Below are 19,258 nucleotides of genomic sequence, written 5' to 3' on the forward strand. Positions count from 1 at the left end.
ATCGGTCCCCGTTGCCATTTCACAGATGTTATAGATCAGGGATTCTCAACCTTTTTTCACTGATGTACCACTTGTAAAATATTTTTTCAGCCAAGTACCCCCTAACCAGCGCAAAGCGTCAACACTGTCTGTTTTATTAAACTTTGCAACTGCAAATAAACTGCATTCTCCTCAACTGTTTGCAAATGAAAATATATAAAAAATAGCTTAAGATCTTTAAAAATAATAATAATAATAACTTAGTTATAAATAAAGATTTGTGCACAAAATATAATCAACTTACGATATAAAAAACTTAAACCGTGTCGAATTGACTCATTTAGCTCATCCTACTTTAGCGTCTACAGACTTATTGTTGTGTAAATGAACCCGTGAGATTAAAATATGATCAATGGACACATTAAGTTACACTAATTGGATGCATTTTATAGTTAAAAGGAGTTTTATTTGCTTTCTTGCCAACGTTTACAGAGGAAAGTTCAGACGGTGCACAGAAGCTGCTAGCTTACTTTTATGGCTAGTGGTAAGCTTGGCTTTGTCCATAGTTAAAAAAAAATAAAAAATTTAAATATAAAAAATTAAATGAACTATTAATAAGTTTAACCAACTCTGCACAGGATCTGGTTGAATGTTTTTGCCACAAGTTGCTGTTACTGTTGTTTTTCTCTCCATTTCTAACTGTTATGCTACATAAACAGGCGCTACTTGCTAGCGCTAACTTAGCATACACGTATACGAGTGGTTTCAAGCTTCTCATTCAATTCTAAGGAAGCGCATTGCTGCCACTCTACGAAAAAAAAGTGGCTCAGTATCACGTAATTACATGAAGTTTATTGTTATAACAATATCTTTTTCACGTTTTAACAATATATTTATCACGTTATAATGTGAAAATATCTCATCTTGAAATAACGTGATAAATATATTGTTAAAACGTGAAAAAGATATTGTTATAACAATAAACTTTTCACGTAATTACGTGATACTGAGCCTCTTTTTATTTCGTAGAGTGGCACTAATACGCTTCCGTACAATCCTCACCAAGAAGGCTGAGTTTTTTCCAAGTGTCAAACTATTCTTTAGAGTTTTTAATCCTAGTTATTTTAAAGGTATTCTCCGCTTGTTTTAGGAAGTAAAGACCTTTGTTTTTCTGCTTCATGGCTACATCTTCGGTCTTGCTTCTGTCTCTGTAGATTAAGCCCTGCCACTACCTGCCCTGCTTCGTCACCTCGAAGAACGAGTGCCTATGGACGGACATGCTGTCCCACTTTGGCTACCCCGGCTACCAGTCCCGGCACTACGCCTGCATCCAGCAGAAGGAGGGCTACTGCAGCTGGTACCGAGGCACGACCGCCCGCGATAAAACCACCATCAACGCCACCGACCCCTGAATCCCAACACACCCCCCGTCCAAAAGCCACTGCCGTCCCCCGACTCCGTCCCTTCCCCGATCGCTTTCAGAGTATTACAGGACTACTGCAGGTCACCGGCCTGACTGATGACCTCCAGAAAAGAGCAAATATATATATTACAGTGCCTGTTTGTAGCACTTCTTTGTTGTACAGATTGCCCTTTAACTCTGTAATGTTTTCCCCATTTTACAATCGGCAACACAGTCCTCACACTAAAGCTGTTTTTTTTTATGGTCTGAGCTAGGGATGGGAACTGATGAGATTTTTACGATTCCAATTCCATTTTCGATTCTGCTTAACGTTTCGGTTCTTTGTCGGTTCCCTTATCGATTCTCATTTGGAGAAAATGGACAACAAACCGGTCGATTAGCATCAACTTTGTTTAGTTTAGAAGCCAAGGACATGCTAACGCTGCTAACGTTGCTAACGTTGCTGGGTTCAGATTCACCAACGTTAGTCCGGAGCAGATGGAAAACGCGACATTCATTCATAGTTATTGCATGTTGGTAGTATTTCCTCCCTTTGGTGAAATATTCACTTTGCAAGTTGCCCTGCTGTCGTCTTTTTTAGGGATGTGGAACCAAACTTTCGAGCGTTTGTACCGCTTGGGCGCCATGTTTACTGTTGGCTGCTGGCTGCGCTGGACTCGCCACGCAACGCTGCGCGGTGACGTCATTCGCGCCCACTGGAATCGATAAGGGAATCGTTTGCAAAATCGCCAAAACGATTCCAAGGAACTGAAACACTGGGAACAGGTTCTCAACAAGAACCGGTTCTCGATTCCCGTCCCTAGACATGAGGTGTTAAAACAAGAAGAATAGAGGCAGAAATGACAAATATAAAGTATATAAGATCCTGATCAAAACACTATTTTAGAGAATATCAAGAGTCACTGGTCCTAATTAGCAACCTGCAGCTCAAACTGGGACCCGATAAACATGAAGATGAGATGGAAAGCCGCTGCATTATGTGGGTGATACCAACAGTGTTTTTAATATGTTTAAGATCTGATAGTCACAGCTTTTACTGTAACGTGTCTTTATGATGGTAGTACTCTGCTTTCCCCCTGAATGTCTGCAGTGCCCCCCCCACCCCGCTGAGGATTGATTAATCTCAGAAATGTCTAAAGTGAAGCAGGGAAGAACTCATTTCTGCAAGAGATTGTGATTTTTTTTTTTTTTGCTGTATATAACATAAGCTACAGAAATGAATTATCAACTCGTCCTAAAACCTCTACGATACGTCTATTTATGGTTATTGGGTCACACCGTAACTATGTGGTTGAGAAAAGAGGGAGAAGATGTAAAACAGGCCAAACTTTAAATGTTATGGTACTTTTTTTTTGTGTTTTAATCATAGTTTCCTTGGCTGGTACTCTTCAACAATCCAATGACAGTTCAGAGGTTTCAGACCACGAGATACTTTCTAAGTGTATATTCAATCTTTTGTATTTAACTATTTTAAATGGACATTATATATGAATAAAAGTAATGATATTGTCACTAAATTCATTCTTCTTCACCTGCACCCATGTAGGGTTTTTGTCGTATTTTTACTTCCCTTCAATTCATTCCATTAACAGACTCAGATTGGCCTCAAAGGGAGAAATATCTGCTTCATCACTTAGTCCAAAACAAATTTAATTTCCTAAAAAAGACACTAAAGATGTTTATTTGCTTTCTTTTGTAAAGTTAGATGAGACAATTGACACCACTCTCATGTCTGTACACTAAATATGAAGCTAAAGCTAGCGGCCGTTTAGCTTCGCTTACCACTGTTAGCTTAGCTTAGCTCAGCTAAAGAAAGGACGGGAGCTGCTATGCACCAAAGTTTTTCACCGCTCAGTGGAGAGACTTCACAGGGAGTTTTACTTTAGTTTTACTTTTCATTTTGGAAAAACGTGTTTTAAATTGACACGGCCGGCAAAAACAGTGATTTCATGCAGTGGGATATTTTTATATTTTGGTCCAGTCTACTCCATCAATATGTGGTATTTAAAAACATAAATTAAAATGTTTATTTCATCACATTTTGTTTAATCGCGGCAGTACGTTTCGCCCAAATTTACCAAAATGAATTCCCCTATTTAAATCTTTAAATGCCGTTCTCTCAAAATCAGTTTTTTTGTATTTTTCCAGTATCACTATCTCAGACTATGGAGCACCTACTAACACCAAACTTTCCAGTTATACACTTAGCAGTATTCTGAAGATATTTATAGAAGGATTTGTTGATAAATCATTCCTGGCCTGATTTATGTGACATTATAATCAAAAAACATGTCGAAAATCGATGTTTTTTAGGCTATGGACAGTATATTTTGATTTTCTAGGAAATGAAAGCAGATATCCTGAAATCCCTCCATAATTTTCTTTTCATTTTGTGTGTAAACAAAATGAAAACAGAATTTTGCACCTTGCTTTATCATATGTTCAGATCTATCTTCCGGAAATATATGCAAATGTGCGCATATTTAATGAGATAATGCCTCATTTGTATAATTAAACATACAAATTTCTAAAACTTGTAATACATTTTTTTTCCATACTTGTATAAGTAATCAACTGAGGAAGTTTCATGGTGATATCTATTATTTTAAAATATTATCCTATTCACCTGTAGTGTCTGGCCTTAACTAGTTAATCGGGGAACTTTAGCCCTTTAAGCTAGCTGTTAGCCCGTCTCCCGACATGAATAAACTAAGCTAACCAGCTGCTGGGGTTAGCTTACAGACATACGAGTGCTGCCTGTAGCCTCTTCTAACAACAAGAGAAGCCAAGAAAACAGGTTTTTGATTTTAAAAACTTCTGATTTTGTGTTTGTAAGTGGCGATGAAGCTGTTCCTCCAGATGTGGCATTTCTGTGACATTAGCTCTGTGGTGTGTAAATATTCTGTCTGCTTAACTCAGAAACAATCGGTCAGAAACAATCGTGTGGGTGGGGGTAAAGAAATGTTTGACTTCATTTCTGTGTTTTATATTTTTATAATAAAGATTTAATGAAAAATGGACCAAAACAAGTTTTTTTGGGTGATTCTTTCCTTCTTTTGTGTTTTTGAACGAAACGTCTGAGAGGCACTCACCATCTGCATGTGGTTGGGATAGAAGGTCTGTTCGTTCAGGGGGAATTTCTCCGGGCCGAGGGAGTGGTACAGCTTAATCATCTGAGAAAACTGCAGGAAAAGGAAAAGAGACGATGACTTAGCGTCGTTATTTAAGCAGGTTAGACAGGAGGAGCTACACTGGAAAAAATCAGTCTTACCAAGTATATTTGTCTCATTTCTAGTCCAAATATCTCATTACACTTAATATCAGACACAACTGCCTAACAAGCACCATTTCAGCCAGATATAGGGACTTGTTTTAATACAATACATCTGGAATATCTTGTTAAATGAAAAAGTCTTGAAAACAAATTGTTTTGAGTCACATATCATATGAAACAAGCTTTTTTTTTCATTTGAAGAGGTTTTTAAGCTAATTTCAAGATCACTTTTATCTCAAAAGTCCTAAATATCACATCTTATTACAAGAAATCTATACTTATTTATATCTATCTTTACTTATTTTTGGCATTTTTTCCAGTGTGCAGTTCAGTGAGGAGTCCCGTAAAACTCCTGCCGCACTCACAGGTGTCTCAGCTCGATTTTAAATGTTTTAAATGATTTAACAGCCCACATTAATCCGCCGCTGTGGGGGTTAAAGGAGGCCGCTTACCACCCAAGGCTTGCTGCAGAAGTTGTAGATGGAGAAGAGAGAGTTGATGCTGGGGACGCCCCCGAAGTGAAGGCCGATCACCAGGTTCCTGAAGTCCTCGCCGGGGATCATGCTGAAGGCGTGCTGACGAATCAGGACAAAGTCCGGCTTAAAGGACCTGCAGAGAGGCACAGATGGAGGAGAAAACCATCAAACCGGCGTCCTGGGAACACTTCTGCTGGGAACACTTCTGCTGGGAACACTTCTGCTGGGAACACTTCTGCTGGGAACACTTCTGCTGGGAACACTTCTGCTGGGAACACTTCTGCTGGGAACACTTCTGGAGCATCTGCGGAGGCAAACATCAGGTATGAAGTTAAAGGGACAGTTCGCCTCTTCTGACATGAAGCTGTGTAACATCCCATATCAGCAGCATCATTTCTGAACATCTTCTTACCCCCTGCTGCGTCCTGTGAGCAGAGTTCCAGCCAAAAAACGAGCTCTTTTTTTTGTGCTTGCAAAGTGGCACTGCTGCCACCTAGCGGGTAATTTTAACAGTATATTCTCTGTTTAGTGTTTACAAGCCTAAGATTTAGTGACGAACTCCGCTAGATTGTCCCCCAGCCCGCTCCGTTAAAAACGCAATTGAGGTCTATAGACGTCTTTGGCACCGAAAGAGTTAAATGCCTGTTAAATGAGCTAATATTATCCTGTTAGCCTAGCCGGTAGTTAGCTAATGTTAGCTTGATATGATACGGGGTGGACAGGTTGGACACATTGGCCAATGATGTTTACTGACAGTTACTTATATCTTTGTGTTTTCACTTTATTAAGATCAGATTCTGCAGGTAAAACTGCAATAATAAGCTGACTTGACTTTGACTTGCTCAAGGAAAAATGACTTGGGACTTGCACATGTGTGACTTGGTCCCATCTCTACTGAGCAGCTAACATCTGGCTGCAGCCTGGAAGCAACTCCTCACAACATGGAACATAGAAGAGATTTAAATGATGGTCACATGACTCCCCGCTGTGGAGTCGTTGTGCCGGACGATGGTTCCCGAACATGCAGGCTGTAAATGAAACCTTCTGTTTAACAGCTGATTCTTTAACATGAAACACCTCAGAAACACCTCCAGCCCAGCGAGGCTGTCCACAGGGAGTCTGGGCCTCGTGTGTCCTGTCAGGAGCTTCCCTTTTCACCCGCTGTGTCGGGTGGAGGTGGTGCAGAGAAGCTGCAGACAGCTCTATCAACAGCCTGACCCTTCAACCAGCCCAGTTTCACTGAGCCTGTGAGCTCAGGTGCGAGGGCTGAGATGAGAGCCAGGCTCTCCATAAGCTCCTCCAGGGCTGCTTCAGTGGGCCAGGCTGGCAGGATGCAGCTGCTCCTCCCTGTGGCAGCAGCAGGAGCACGGGCCCTTCTGTTTGTGCTGGGTGGAGCAGTTTGTGCAGCCAGAAACAGAATGTGCTCTCAGGAAGGGCGTCTCCTGACCCCGAGCAACGCGGCAGACTCGCTCCGATTGTTTCTGATGAAGCCGAGCAGCCGACAGCTCCATGAGTCCAATGTTTACCAGCACAGACCGACATCATGCAGAGTACTCTGACTTATTACCACCAGCTCACACACTAACGCTACCAGAGAAGAAGAAGACTGTTCGAAACCGCATACTTCCATACTACATACTGCATACTACATACTGCATACTACATACTGCATACTACATACCGCATACTACAGACTACATACTGCATACTACATACTGCATACTACATACTGCATACTGCATACTACATACCGCATACTACATACCGCATACTACATACTGCATACTACATACTGCATACTACATACTGCATACTACATACTGCATACTACATACTGCATACTACATACCGCATACTACATACTGCATACCGCATACTACATACTGCATACTACATACTGCATACTACATACTGCATACTACATACCGCATACTACATACTGCATACCGCATACTACATACTGCATACTACATACTGCATACTACATACTGCATACTACATACTGCATACTACATACTGCATACCGCATACTACATACTGCATACTACATACTGCATACTACATACTGCATACTACATACTGCATACTACATACCGCATACTACATACTGCATACCGCATACTACATACTGCATACTACATACTGCATACTACATACTACATACTGCATACTACATACTGCATACTACATACCGCATACTACATACTGCATACCACATACTGCATACTACATACTGCATACTACATACTGCATACTACATACTGCATACTACATACTGCATACTACATACCGCATACTACATACTGCATACTACATACTACATACTGCATACTACATACTGCATACTACATACTGCATACTGCATACTACATACTGCATACAGCATACCACATACTGCATACCGCATACTACATACTGCATACTGCATACTACATACTGCATACTACATACTGCATACTGCATACTACATACTGCATACAGCATACCACATACTGCATACCGCATACTACATACTGCATACTGCATACTACATACTGCATACTACATACTGCATACAGCATACTACATACTGCATACTACATACTGCATACCGCATACTACATACTGCATACTACATACTACATACTGCATACTACATACTGCATACCGCATACTACATACTACATACCGCATACCGCATACTACATACTGCATACAGCATACTACATACTGCATACCGCATACTACATACTACATACCGCATACTACATACTGCATACTGCATACTACATACCGCATACTACATACTGCATACTGCATACAGCATACTACATACTACATACTGCATACCGCATACTGCATATTACATACTGCATACTACATACTGCATACTGCATACTGCATACAGCATATTACATACTGCATACTACATACAGCATATTACATACTGCATACTGCATACTGCATACCGCATACTACATACTGCATATTACATACTGCATACTGCATATTACATACTGCATATTACATACTGCATACTACATACTGCATACTGCATACTGCATACAGCATATTACATACTGCATACTACATACAGCATATTACATACTGCATGCTACATACTGCATACTACATACTGCATATTACATACTGCATACTGCATATTACATACTGCATACTGCATATTACATACTGCATACTACATACTGCATACTGCATACTGCATACAGCATATTACATACTGCATACTGCATACAGCATATTACATACTGCATACAGCATACTACATACTACATACTGCATACCGCATACTACATACTGCATATTACATACTGCATACTGCATATTACATACTGCATACTACATACTGCATACTGCATACTGCATACAGCATATTACATACTGCATACTACATACAGCATATTACATACTGCATACTACATACAGCATATTACATACTGCATACTGCATACCGCATACTACATACTACATACTACATACTGCATATAATATTACATACTGCATATAATATTACATACTGCATACTACATACTGCATACTACATACTACATACAGCATACTACATACTGCATACTACATACAGCATACTGCATACTACATAGAGCATACTACATACTGCATACTGCATACTGCATACAGCATACTGCATACTGCATAGAGCATACTACATACTGCATACTGCATACAGCATACTGCATACTGCATAGAGCATACTACATACTGCATACTACATACTGCATATAATATTACATACTGCATATAATATTACATACTGCATACTACATACTACATACAGCATACTACATACAGCATACTACATACTACATACTGCATATTACATACTACATACTACATACTACATACTGCATACTACATACTGCATACTGCATACTACATACTGCATATAATATTACATACTGCATACTACATACAACATACTACATACTGCATACTGCATACTACATACTGCATACCGCATACTACATACTACATACAGCATATTACATACTGCATACTGCATACAGCATACTACATACTGCATACCGCATACTACATACTGCATACCGCATACTACATACTACATACTACATACTGCATACCGCATACTACATACTGCATATTACATACTGCATACTTACATACTGCATATTACATACTGCATACTGCATACTACATACAGCATACTACATACTGCATACCGCATACTACATACTACATACTACATACTGCATACCGCATACTACATACTGCATATTACATACTGCATACTTACATACTACATACTACATACTGCATACCGCATACTACATACTGCATACTTACATACTGCATATTACATACTGCATATTACATACTGCATACAGCATACTACATACTGCATACCGCATACTACATACTACATACCGCATACTACATACTGCATACAGCATACTACATACTGCATACCGCATACTACATACTACATACCGCATACTACATACTGCATACTGCATACAGCATACTACATACTACATACTGCATACCGCATACTACATACTGCATATTACATACTGCATACTGCATATTACATACTGCATACTACATACTGCATACTGCATACAGCATATTACATACTGCATACTACATACTGCATACCGCATACTACATACTACATACTGCATATTACATACTGCATACTGCATACTACATACTGCATACAGCATACTACATACTGCATACTACATACTGCATACTACATACTACATACTGCGTATTACATACTGCATACTGCATACTACATACTGCATACTGCATACTGCATATTACATACTGCATACTACATACTGCATACTGCATATTACATACTGCATACTACATACTGCATACTACATACTGCATATAATATTACATACTGCATACTACATATTACATACTGCATACTGCATACAGCATATTACATACTGCATACTACATATTACATACTACATACTGCATACAGCATACTACATACTGCATACTACATACTGCATACTACATACTGCATACCGCATACTACATACTGCATACTGCATACTACATACTACATACTGCATACCGCATACTACATACTACATACTGCATACTCCATACTACATACTACATACTGCATACTCATCGATCAGACAGTATGCAGAGCGTTTACCCACAATGCATTTCGCTCCTGCCCGAGCCGAAATCAGCCGGCCTGAAGCTGATTTCTCTTAAGCTCTAAACTCTGTAAACTTTAGCAACATTTGAAACATTTTCAGGTGAGAAAGTAGTCGTTTAGATCCCCAACGTGTTGAAAACCTGACAAAATACCAGCTGTTTACAATTTTGTTCCCACGAATTCGGCGCTACTAAAGCTAGCCGCAGTGAGCTAACGCACTTCCTGTTATTTTCACAAAATAAAATACCCGTTGCCTTTTATCATAGGGAAAGCCATTACCATACAATTGGTGCTTTTGTTTTGAAAACAGGAAGTGAACCTACCCTCGTTGTAGCTAGCTTGAAACTGCTGTTTTGACAGGAAATGACGATCGGCGACGTCACGTTACGTTGCATCTTGGGTAGTTTGAGTATGAGTAGTAACCTCATGATGCATACCCAACATTTAGGAGAATCTAGTATGCATCCGGGAACTTAAAAAAAGTTAAAGTTAGTAGGAGTAGTAGGAGTAGTATGAGTAGTAGGCGGTTTGGAACACAGCCGAAGAAAACTGTTCACAGGGTAACAAAGAAGAAGAAACTGGAGGGATCGGTGGTTGTGGACGCTGTTTTATGAGAGTATATTTGCATTATTATCAGCGGATTTGTGAAAGCTGAAGGCAGGAGCAGCTGTATATAAACCCAACTCAAGGGTAGAGACTGGACCCTGAGATAGAAGTTAGCATCACATACGGACACTTTGACTGTTTAAAGAACCAGAAAACAGAGAAAAGAGCTCAGAACAATCTTCCAGGACCCAGAATAACCCGTATTATCGCTTCATCCCTGGTTGTAACGGGCCTGAAGACATTTGTATGTGTAAACTGGGTGGCTGTAGCCAGGTCCTGGTTCATGGAAGCAGAACATCACAGGTTTGTCACCCACCAACTTTAATCGAGCTTGTTATGCCACAGCAGGGCCGCCGGCCGGTCATGGATTAACCATAAAGCAGCGCAGGTTTTACAGTCCGGATCACTCGGGCCCCAGAGGCACCACTTCACGGCCGATATGCTAATGTCGCCTTTGAATCAGCGCAGGAATAAAGGGTGATAAGAGCTGCTGATGAGAGGCGGGGGCACAGATCGGGACAAGAGCATCAGACGCCCTCTGATGAGCCTTAAAAAAAGTAGGTTGAGTAAAAAAGACACGAACATGCCGGATAAAATATCGAAAAATTAGTTAAAACTCCTTCTTCCTGTTCCTGGGAGCATATATCAGGGCGTCTGAGGTGTAAAACTCCTTCTTCCTGTTCCTGGGAGCATATATCAGGGCGTCTGAGGTAAAACTCCTTCTTCCTGTTCCTGGGAGCATATATCAGGGCGTCTGAAGTGTAAAACTCCTTCTTCCTGTTCCTATAGGAGCATATATCAGGGCGTCTGAAGTGTAAAACTCCTTCTTCCTGTTCCTATAGGAGCATATATCAGGGCGTCTGAGGGGTAAAACTCCTTCTTCCTGTTCCTGGGAGCATATATCAGGGCGTCTGAGGTGTAAAACTCCTTCTTCCTGTTCCTGGGAGCATATATCAGGGCGTCTGAGGTGTAAAACTCCTTCTTCCTGTTCCTGGGAGCATATATCAGGGCGTCTGAGGTGTAAAACTCCTTCTTCCTGTTCCTGGGAGCATATATCAGGGCGTCTTAAGTCCAAAGTGAGCCACCACCATGTTTAGCTGCAGAGAAAATACCGTAAACTATCTTTTATGCCTTTTCCTAATTGACCCCATCATTAGAAAAAGTCAGACTTTATGTTTGTTCATGTTTCCATGTGGGCTGTACACCACTAGGGCACAAAGATTGTCTTATGGGTCATTTTTGACCCGTGAATTATAAAAACATTTAAACAGCAGAAAAAAGTTCACTGTTTTTTTCCCTTTCAATATAATTAATTCAGAAGTAATTACTTCACATTTATATTATAGCAATAATAAACCTTTATTATGTCAAAGAAAACTGAGAAAACAAGAAAACTGTTGGTCCAACTGACAGTAAAAAAAACTGCTGATAGTCTTTTTGTATTGTGTAACAAAAACTACATGATAAAACTGTATTGAATTGAGTTGATAAATAACAGGTGGTTTCATCATACAAAATAGATTTTGGATTTAAAATTCAATTAAGTTGCTTTATTTTGGGGCTTTGGTAGGGCGGGGCATTTCTGACCCGTAGGACAAAGGGAGTAAACACGATGTTAAGACCGCACAAAGGGTTAAAGTCAGATGGGCAACAAACATGAACATTAAAAGCCCCACAGATCAGGAGCTTGTCATATTTTGGGAGAACTCCTGAATAAAGTCCTTATTGTGATGGAAAGCCACACCCTACCACAATTTGGTTTTCTTTCATTTACTTTGTAATTATTACTTTGAATGTTCTTTAATGAAATAATGTGTTGTAGTTTGTTACTTCATTTCCTTGCAGGGTTTATATGGAGTGCACACATGTTAACACTGCAAGGTAAATTCAGTTTTATGTTGTATTAATGCTTTCTTTCTTTGTCTGAGTTACCTGGGTTTGGTGTTTGGTTTCCCCTTCCTGATGGGCTGCAGGCGTGGCGACCCTAACCTACCCTACAGGCCGAGATTGGACTGAACCAATGCTTCATGTCATGTGGGGGGAACTGAAGGGTGTTTAGATGCATCTCAGTGGGGTTGTGTTAGTGCAATCTGTTGGTTTCCTTAGCTGGGAAGTTGTTTTTGAATTGGCTCTATATGAACGAATTGGATTATTTTATGAATAATTATGATTACAATGAATTGAATTCCAATTGGCTTGAATTGGACTTTATTATCTAAGTGCCTTGAGATGACATTTGTTGTATTTGGCGCTATATGAATAAAAATGAATTGAATTGAATTGGTAGTTTTGTGGCAGCCTTTTTGTGTGTGTGAATGGTTTAGCTAAACAGTATTTAATGTGTCATTTCATTAGGTCGGTTGTGTTTCTGTCTGAGTCCTGTCGGTGATGTTTTTTGACTTTAGCATCTTGAGTTGACCTCTTTTATTGGCGTGCCGGTTCAGTTGTTGATTTTGTTAATCATTTTTCATGTTTAAGGTAAATAAAAAAAACCACTTTTGAACTCAACACCTCTGTACTGTTTGGCTTCCTGCACAGAGGGCGATTAAACTGCACACAACACAGGACTCGTGAACTCCACCGCAAACAACTGCAGTTCTAACGAGGAGTCTGTATCCGTGGGAAAAAGCCGACATTTAAGATTGTCATTGAAGACTAGGGATGGGAATCGAAAACCGGTTCTTGTTGAGGGCGTCTGAGGTGTAAAACTCCCAAAGGGACATCTGGGCTGAGGCTTCACGGCGACCTCGTGCTGAGGACATCTTCCTCCATCAGTCTGCTCTCATTGATGAGGCGAGTCGGGGAAGAACTGCCTGGGAATGCCACCAATGTGGGACACTACATACCGAGGATCGGCATGGCGCTCGCACACAATGGGGCTTTGTACCAGGCGGGCTCTCAGGGACATGCACCTCAGAGAGAAAGGTCTGTTGTTTCCTGTTTACCAGGACGCGGCCAAATGCCACAGATTCATGATGTGGCCACACAAAATAACTGAGTTACAACGGGGAACATCTCCCAATGTTAGGAGCTAAAGTCCCAGCAGATCAGATAACTACACCGTGCGTAAGGCGAGCCTCAGAGAATCATGACATCTCACATCTGCTTTCACTCAGCAGGAGGTGTTTGAGCTCAGAGAAAAGCTCTAACACATGCTACATGCTACATGCTACATGCTAAGCATCCGATGAGCTCAGTTTTTAATGCTGCCGCACATAAAGGTGGACGGAGGCTAACTCGGACTGGATCAGAGAGTCCATGAAACTCTTTCTGGATTTCCACAGATGCGTCTCTGCGGAGGACAACCTGCAGAGTCCCAGTGTGCAGATAAATGGTGTTTCTGCCCTTTGGGGGTCTGAAAATACACACATTTAAAGCCCCCCCTCTGTGGCGGTACACACCGCCGTACGGTCGGAGCACCCCGAGGCCTCCTGAAGCGAGTCTGGACCCACAAAGTCTGAACTCATGAGCTCAGTAATGAGACGAACCTGTCTGAGGGATCAGCTGCCTGATTAAAACTCTTAAGGACACAGGTGGAGGTGGTGGGGCCGCCGGAGGGTCTCTGTGTGGTCGAAGGTTTTCTAGAGGAAGAGAGCTGGCTGAGAAAGGTCCGTTTAACACATTAATGTCCAGAACTGAAGGAGTCCGAGGCTCCGTGCTAAAGAGGCTCGGTGCTAGCTAACGAGGCTCACTGCTAACGAGGCTCGGTGCTAGCTAACGAGGCTCACTGCTAACGAGGCTCGGTGCCAGCTAACGAGGCTCGGTGCTGACGAGGCTCGGTGCTAACGAGGCTCGGTGCTAACGAGGCTCGGTGCTAGCTAACGAGGCTCACTGCTAACGAGGCTCGGTGCCAGCTAACGAGGCTCGGTGCTGACGAGGCTCACTGCTAACGAGGCTCGGTGCTAGCTAACGAGGCTTGGTGCTAGCTAACGAGGCTCGGTGCTGATGAGGCTCAGTGCTAGCTAACGAGGCTCGGTTCTGACGAGGCTAACGGGGCTAATGAGGTGCTAACGAGGCTAACCAGGCTCGGTGCTAACGAGGCTCGGTGCTAACCAGGTGTTTAACTTTGCACACTTTTGGGATCTGGTAGCTCAGCTGTGGAAACAGCTTAATAAAGTCTACCATCACCAGCAGCTGAGCGGCTGCCGGACGCAGAGCTCAGGGCGAGCTGGCCAGCTCCGTGGCGTCTCGTACTCTGGCTGCTCTTCATCTGTTGTTCAGCCAGACCGGCGTTCCCGCTCTGAGGCTAGCGGCCGGCTGCAGGTTTGGCAGCAGAGGAACCAAAGGGCTGCCTGCTGCATCCTGAGGCTCGCTGCTGCATCCTTAGGCTACGCTGCTGCATCCTGAGGCTCCGCTGCTGCATCCTGAGGCTCGCTGCTGCATCCTGAGGCTCGCTGCTGCATCCTGAGGCCCACTGCTGCATCCTGAGGCTCCGCTGCTGCATCCTGAGGCTTGCTGCTGCATCCTGAGGCTTGCTGCTGCATCCTGAGGCTCACTGCTGCATCCTGAGGCTCACTGCTGCATCCTGAGGCTCACTGCTGCATCCTGAGGCTCCGCTGCTGCATCCTGAGGCTCGCTGCTGCATCCTGAGGCTCCGCTGCTGCATCCTGAGGCTCCGCTGCTGCATCCTGAGGCTCGCTGCTGCATCCTGAGGCTCGCTGCTGCATCCTGAGGCTCCGCTGCTGCATCCTGAGGCTCCGCTGCTGCATCCTGAGGCTCCGCTGCTGCATCCTGAGGCTCGCTGCTGCATCCTGAGGCTCCGCTGCTGCATCCTGAGGCTCCGCTGCTGCATCCTGAGGCTCATTGCTGCATCCTGAGGCTCCGCTGCTGCATCCTGAGGCTCACTGCTGCATCCTGAGGCTCGCTGCTGCATCCTGAGGCTCCGCTGCTGCGTGCAGCTCACGCCACGTTGCACAGAGGTCAGGGGTCACATCAGCCAAGAGGCTTCGTTTCAACATTCCTCTGGCTGAGAATCAGACATTCTTAAAGGTTTGTGTCCTGCTGATGAGGAAGGAAACTTCCAGAAGCTTTTCTCAGGTGTTTGTTCAACTGCTTTATGTTGTCAGTCACATAAAACTGACTTTATTCTGTTTTCAGTCACATAAAACTGACTTTATTCTGTTTTCAGTCACATAAAACTGACTTTATTCTGTTTTCAGTCACATAAAACTGACTTTATTCTCTGTGAAACCTCAGCAGAAGTACTCGGCCCACACAGCGACCTCGGCGTGGACAACAGGTTGCATTGTAGCATCAGCCGCTCCACAACACTTCCCGTACCGGCCTGGAGTCCAGGCCAGAATCACAGATTAGCTGAATTATTGCCCAAGAAGGTCAGAATGAGCGGTGGGTGCCTGACACCGAGCGGCCCCCACAGGCACAAGTAATCAGATCGTACAGATAATACAGTTAGCACAGCTGAGCCTGAGGGGTAATCCCTCCACCTCACTGGGATTTACACACTGTACACATCAGAGCAGGTTTCTGCATCCAGAAAATCTGCTGTCATTAACGGGTCATTTACAGCCTCAGCAGAGACACAACTTCACACTTCTGTTACGCACAAACACCAGAAAACCTCAAATTATGGGAGAAATGATCAAGTTGTTGTGACACGTTAGAGTTAGACAGAGATAAAAAAAATGATCTGGCATCCCTGCACCCCAAAGATTTCATGAGTTTACAGATAATCACCAAATGTGAAGCAACTTTTAAGGCTAAAGATTTACGGACTTCGTGAGAAAAGTCTCAGAAACACTGATTCAAACTTCCCCAGAGGAAGGATCTGTCCGAGCTGCAGATCCCTAAAGCTTATTCAGCCAGTCTGACGGTGTTTAACAGAAAATAAGCCGTTTATTATCTTCATAACTTCTTCAGCTTTAACCGTACACGCAGTCAGGTGATCCACGTCGTCACAAAAATGGAACTTATGGCTACTTCAGAGCTGTAACATCTGACTTAAAAAAAATAAAAAGCACATTGGAGGAAAATGAAGCCGTCTGTGGCAGAGAGCAGTTTGTTTAAAGTCTAATTACGTCTAAAAAACTTCTTCACTGTGACACTGCAGCTGATTTACGGTGCGGACATCGGGCAGATTAGCACATGCTAACTGCTAACTAGCTTCTCAGGGAGCTCAACCGCTCAGCTAACAGGAATCACCAGCGTTGCCAAAGCTTCTGGATATAAAACACGGATTTTAATGAACACGAGCAGCAACAGAAGACAGGATGAAGCGTCTCACCTGACCACTTTGGTGCCACCTTTGTTGACCTGCATGTCCACCATACAGCCGGAGTTCACGTAGGAGGCCAGGTTGATCTCTGAGAACTCCGCCTGGGAAATAAGAGAAGAAGAAGAAAACTTTAGATTTAAATGTGTTACGTCCTCCAACAGCACGAAGGATGAAGTCAAGTTTGCATCCAGCAGAGAAGTCTCAAGTTATTCTTTCTTGGGCAAGTCAGCTTATTATTGCAGTTTTACCTGCAGAATCTGATCTTAATAAAGTGAAAACACAAAGATATAAGTAACTGTCAGTAAACATCATTGGCCAATGTGTCCAACCTGTCCACCCCGTATCATATCAAGCTAACGTTAGCTAACTACCGACTAGGCTAACAGGATAATATTAGCTCATTTGACGAGCACTTAGGGATGGGAATTGATAAGATGTTTACGATTCCAATTCCATTTTCGATTCTGCTTAACGATTCGGTTCTTTGTCGGTTCCCTTATCGATTCTCATTTGGAGAAAAAGGACAACAAACCGGTCGATCAGCATCAACTTTGTTTAGTTTAGAAGTAACACGAGTCGTGACCTCACAAACCCAACAACGGTGAGGTCCACATTGGTCTATCCTGGCCTGGGTAATTTAACTCTTCCCTGCTCTGGTGAAAGGAGAAGCTGGAGGTAGAGGTGAACTGGGGGTAGCACCACCAGCCTCTGGCTCTGAGCCAGTCAGGCTCTGTCTCTCATGATTTCATCTAAATGTAATGCCTGAGAAGGCATTCATTTAACCTTAACCGCTACTAACAGCAGCTTTTACAATGAGGCAAATGCTGCTAACATGATAGGCAGTGTTAGTTAGTTAGTTACCTGCAGTGTTAGCCGAGGACATGCTAACGTTGCTAACGTTGCTGGGTTCAGATTCACCAACGTTAGTCCGGAGCGGATCGAAAACGCGACATTCATTCATAGTTATTGCATGTTGGTAGTATTTCCTCCCTTTGGTGAAATATTCACTTTGCAAGTTGCCCTGTTGTCGTCTTTTTTAGGGATGTGGAACCAAACTTTCGAGCGTTTGTACCGCTTGGGCGCCATGTTTACTGTTGGCTGCTGGCTGCGCTGGACTCGCCACGCAACGCTGCGTGGTGACGTCATTCGTGCCCACTGGGATCGATAAGGGAATCGTTTGCAAAATCGCCAAATAACCGGTTTTCCATTCCCATCCCTACTTACTGGTCAGAATGGATCTTCAAATGACGAAGAAAGTTCGGAGTTATGCTAGATGTTTAACACTCAAGTCATCGTGTCTCAAGTCAAGTGCCGAGTCTTTAACTTCCAAGTCCGAGTCGAGTCTCAAGTCTTTTATTTTTTTGTCAAGTCAAGTCACAAGTCATCAAAACAGCGACTCGAGTCCCCATCTCTGGCATCCAGTAACTGAAATCTCATAACTGTTGGCTTCCTGGCAGAAATATCTCTTTAATGTCAAAGTAAGCTGCTTTCTTGTCTCATATTTTCAACTTCTAAAGGTCGTGGGATGAGGTTTCCTCGAGTTTAACTACGAGTTAAAAAAACTGACAAGAAACCGAGGAAGTGCTGCATTACACAGTTCTTTAATTTGACAGATGAGAGTAAAACAGAAGAGCTGGGAGACAGAGCGAGCGGGTCAGGGAAGGCAAATTGAGTTATCCCCGGGCTGCGGCCTCCAGGACAGTGAGGGCCTTGTGAAAGGCCGTAGCCTGGCTACATAACGGCTCCGGCAAACTCCCAGAGACGCTCAAAAGGAGGGGCCACGCTCCACTTCTGGGAATCAACCCTCTGGATGTTTCAAGGCTGACAAAGAGGAAATTCAATATTCCAGAAAGCTTTTTCAGCAAACTACTGCGCAGAAAGAGAAATGACTCTTTAATTCCCACGTCACCAAAGACAAAACGCTGACCGAGGGAGCTCCTGTAGAGCCGGCTGCCAATGTTCGTGGCTGTGTTTTCTACGTAGTCTGGATATAAAAGCGTGAATAAACCTTTAATGTGTGACTGTCAATACAGCCAGCACCACAGACTCTAAAGAAAGTGTTCCAAACCAAACTGTGACTGACAAAAGTGAGATGGCAACG

The 19,258-nt window shown here is 42.8% G+C and overlaps 2 protein-coding genes across 3 annotated transcripts in view; one reads left to right on the forward strand and one right to left on the reverse strand.

Moving 5' to 3' along the window:
• The window catches only part of LOC142385090 (metalloproteinase inhibitor 3), a 60,621-nt gene extending 56,196 nt beyond the window's left edge, over window positions 1-4,425 (forward strand). The window contains exon 5 of the mRNA XM_075471262.1: window positions 1,194-4,425. Coding sequence (XP_075327377.1) covers window positions 1,194-1,391 — 198 coding nt within the window. The 3' untranslated portion in view covers window positions 1,392-4,425. The remainder of the gene's footprint in view (window positions 1-1,193) is intronic.
• The window catches only part of syn3 (synapsin III), a 166,998-nt gene that overhangs the window by 105,179 nt on the left and 42,561 nt on the right, over window positions 1-19,258 (reverse strand). For both annotated transcript variants that reach the window (XM_075471260.1, XM_075471261.1), the window contains exons 4-6: window positions 17,167-17,258; window positions 5,129-5,285; window positions 4,495-4,584 (exon numbers count right to left, since the gene is read on the reverse strand). In XM_075471260.1, the coding sequence (XP_075327375.1) occupies window positions 4,495-4,584; window positions 5,129-5,285; window positions 17,167-17,258 (339 nt within the window). The remainder of the gene's footprint in view (window positions 1-4,494; window positions 4,585-5,128; window positions 5,286-17,166; window positions 17,259-19,258) is intronic.

This window comes from Odontesthes bonariensis, chromosome 8 (genome assembly GCF_027942865.1).
Source record: "Odontesthes bonariensis isolate fOdoBon6 chromosome 8, fOdoBon6.hap1, whole genome shotgun sequence".
Lineage (NCBI taxonomy): Eukaryota > Metazoa > Chordata > Actinopteri > Atheriniformes > Atherinopsidae > Odontesthes > Odontesthes bonariensis.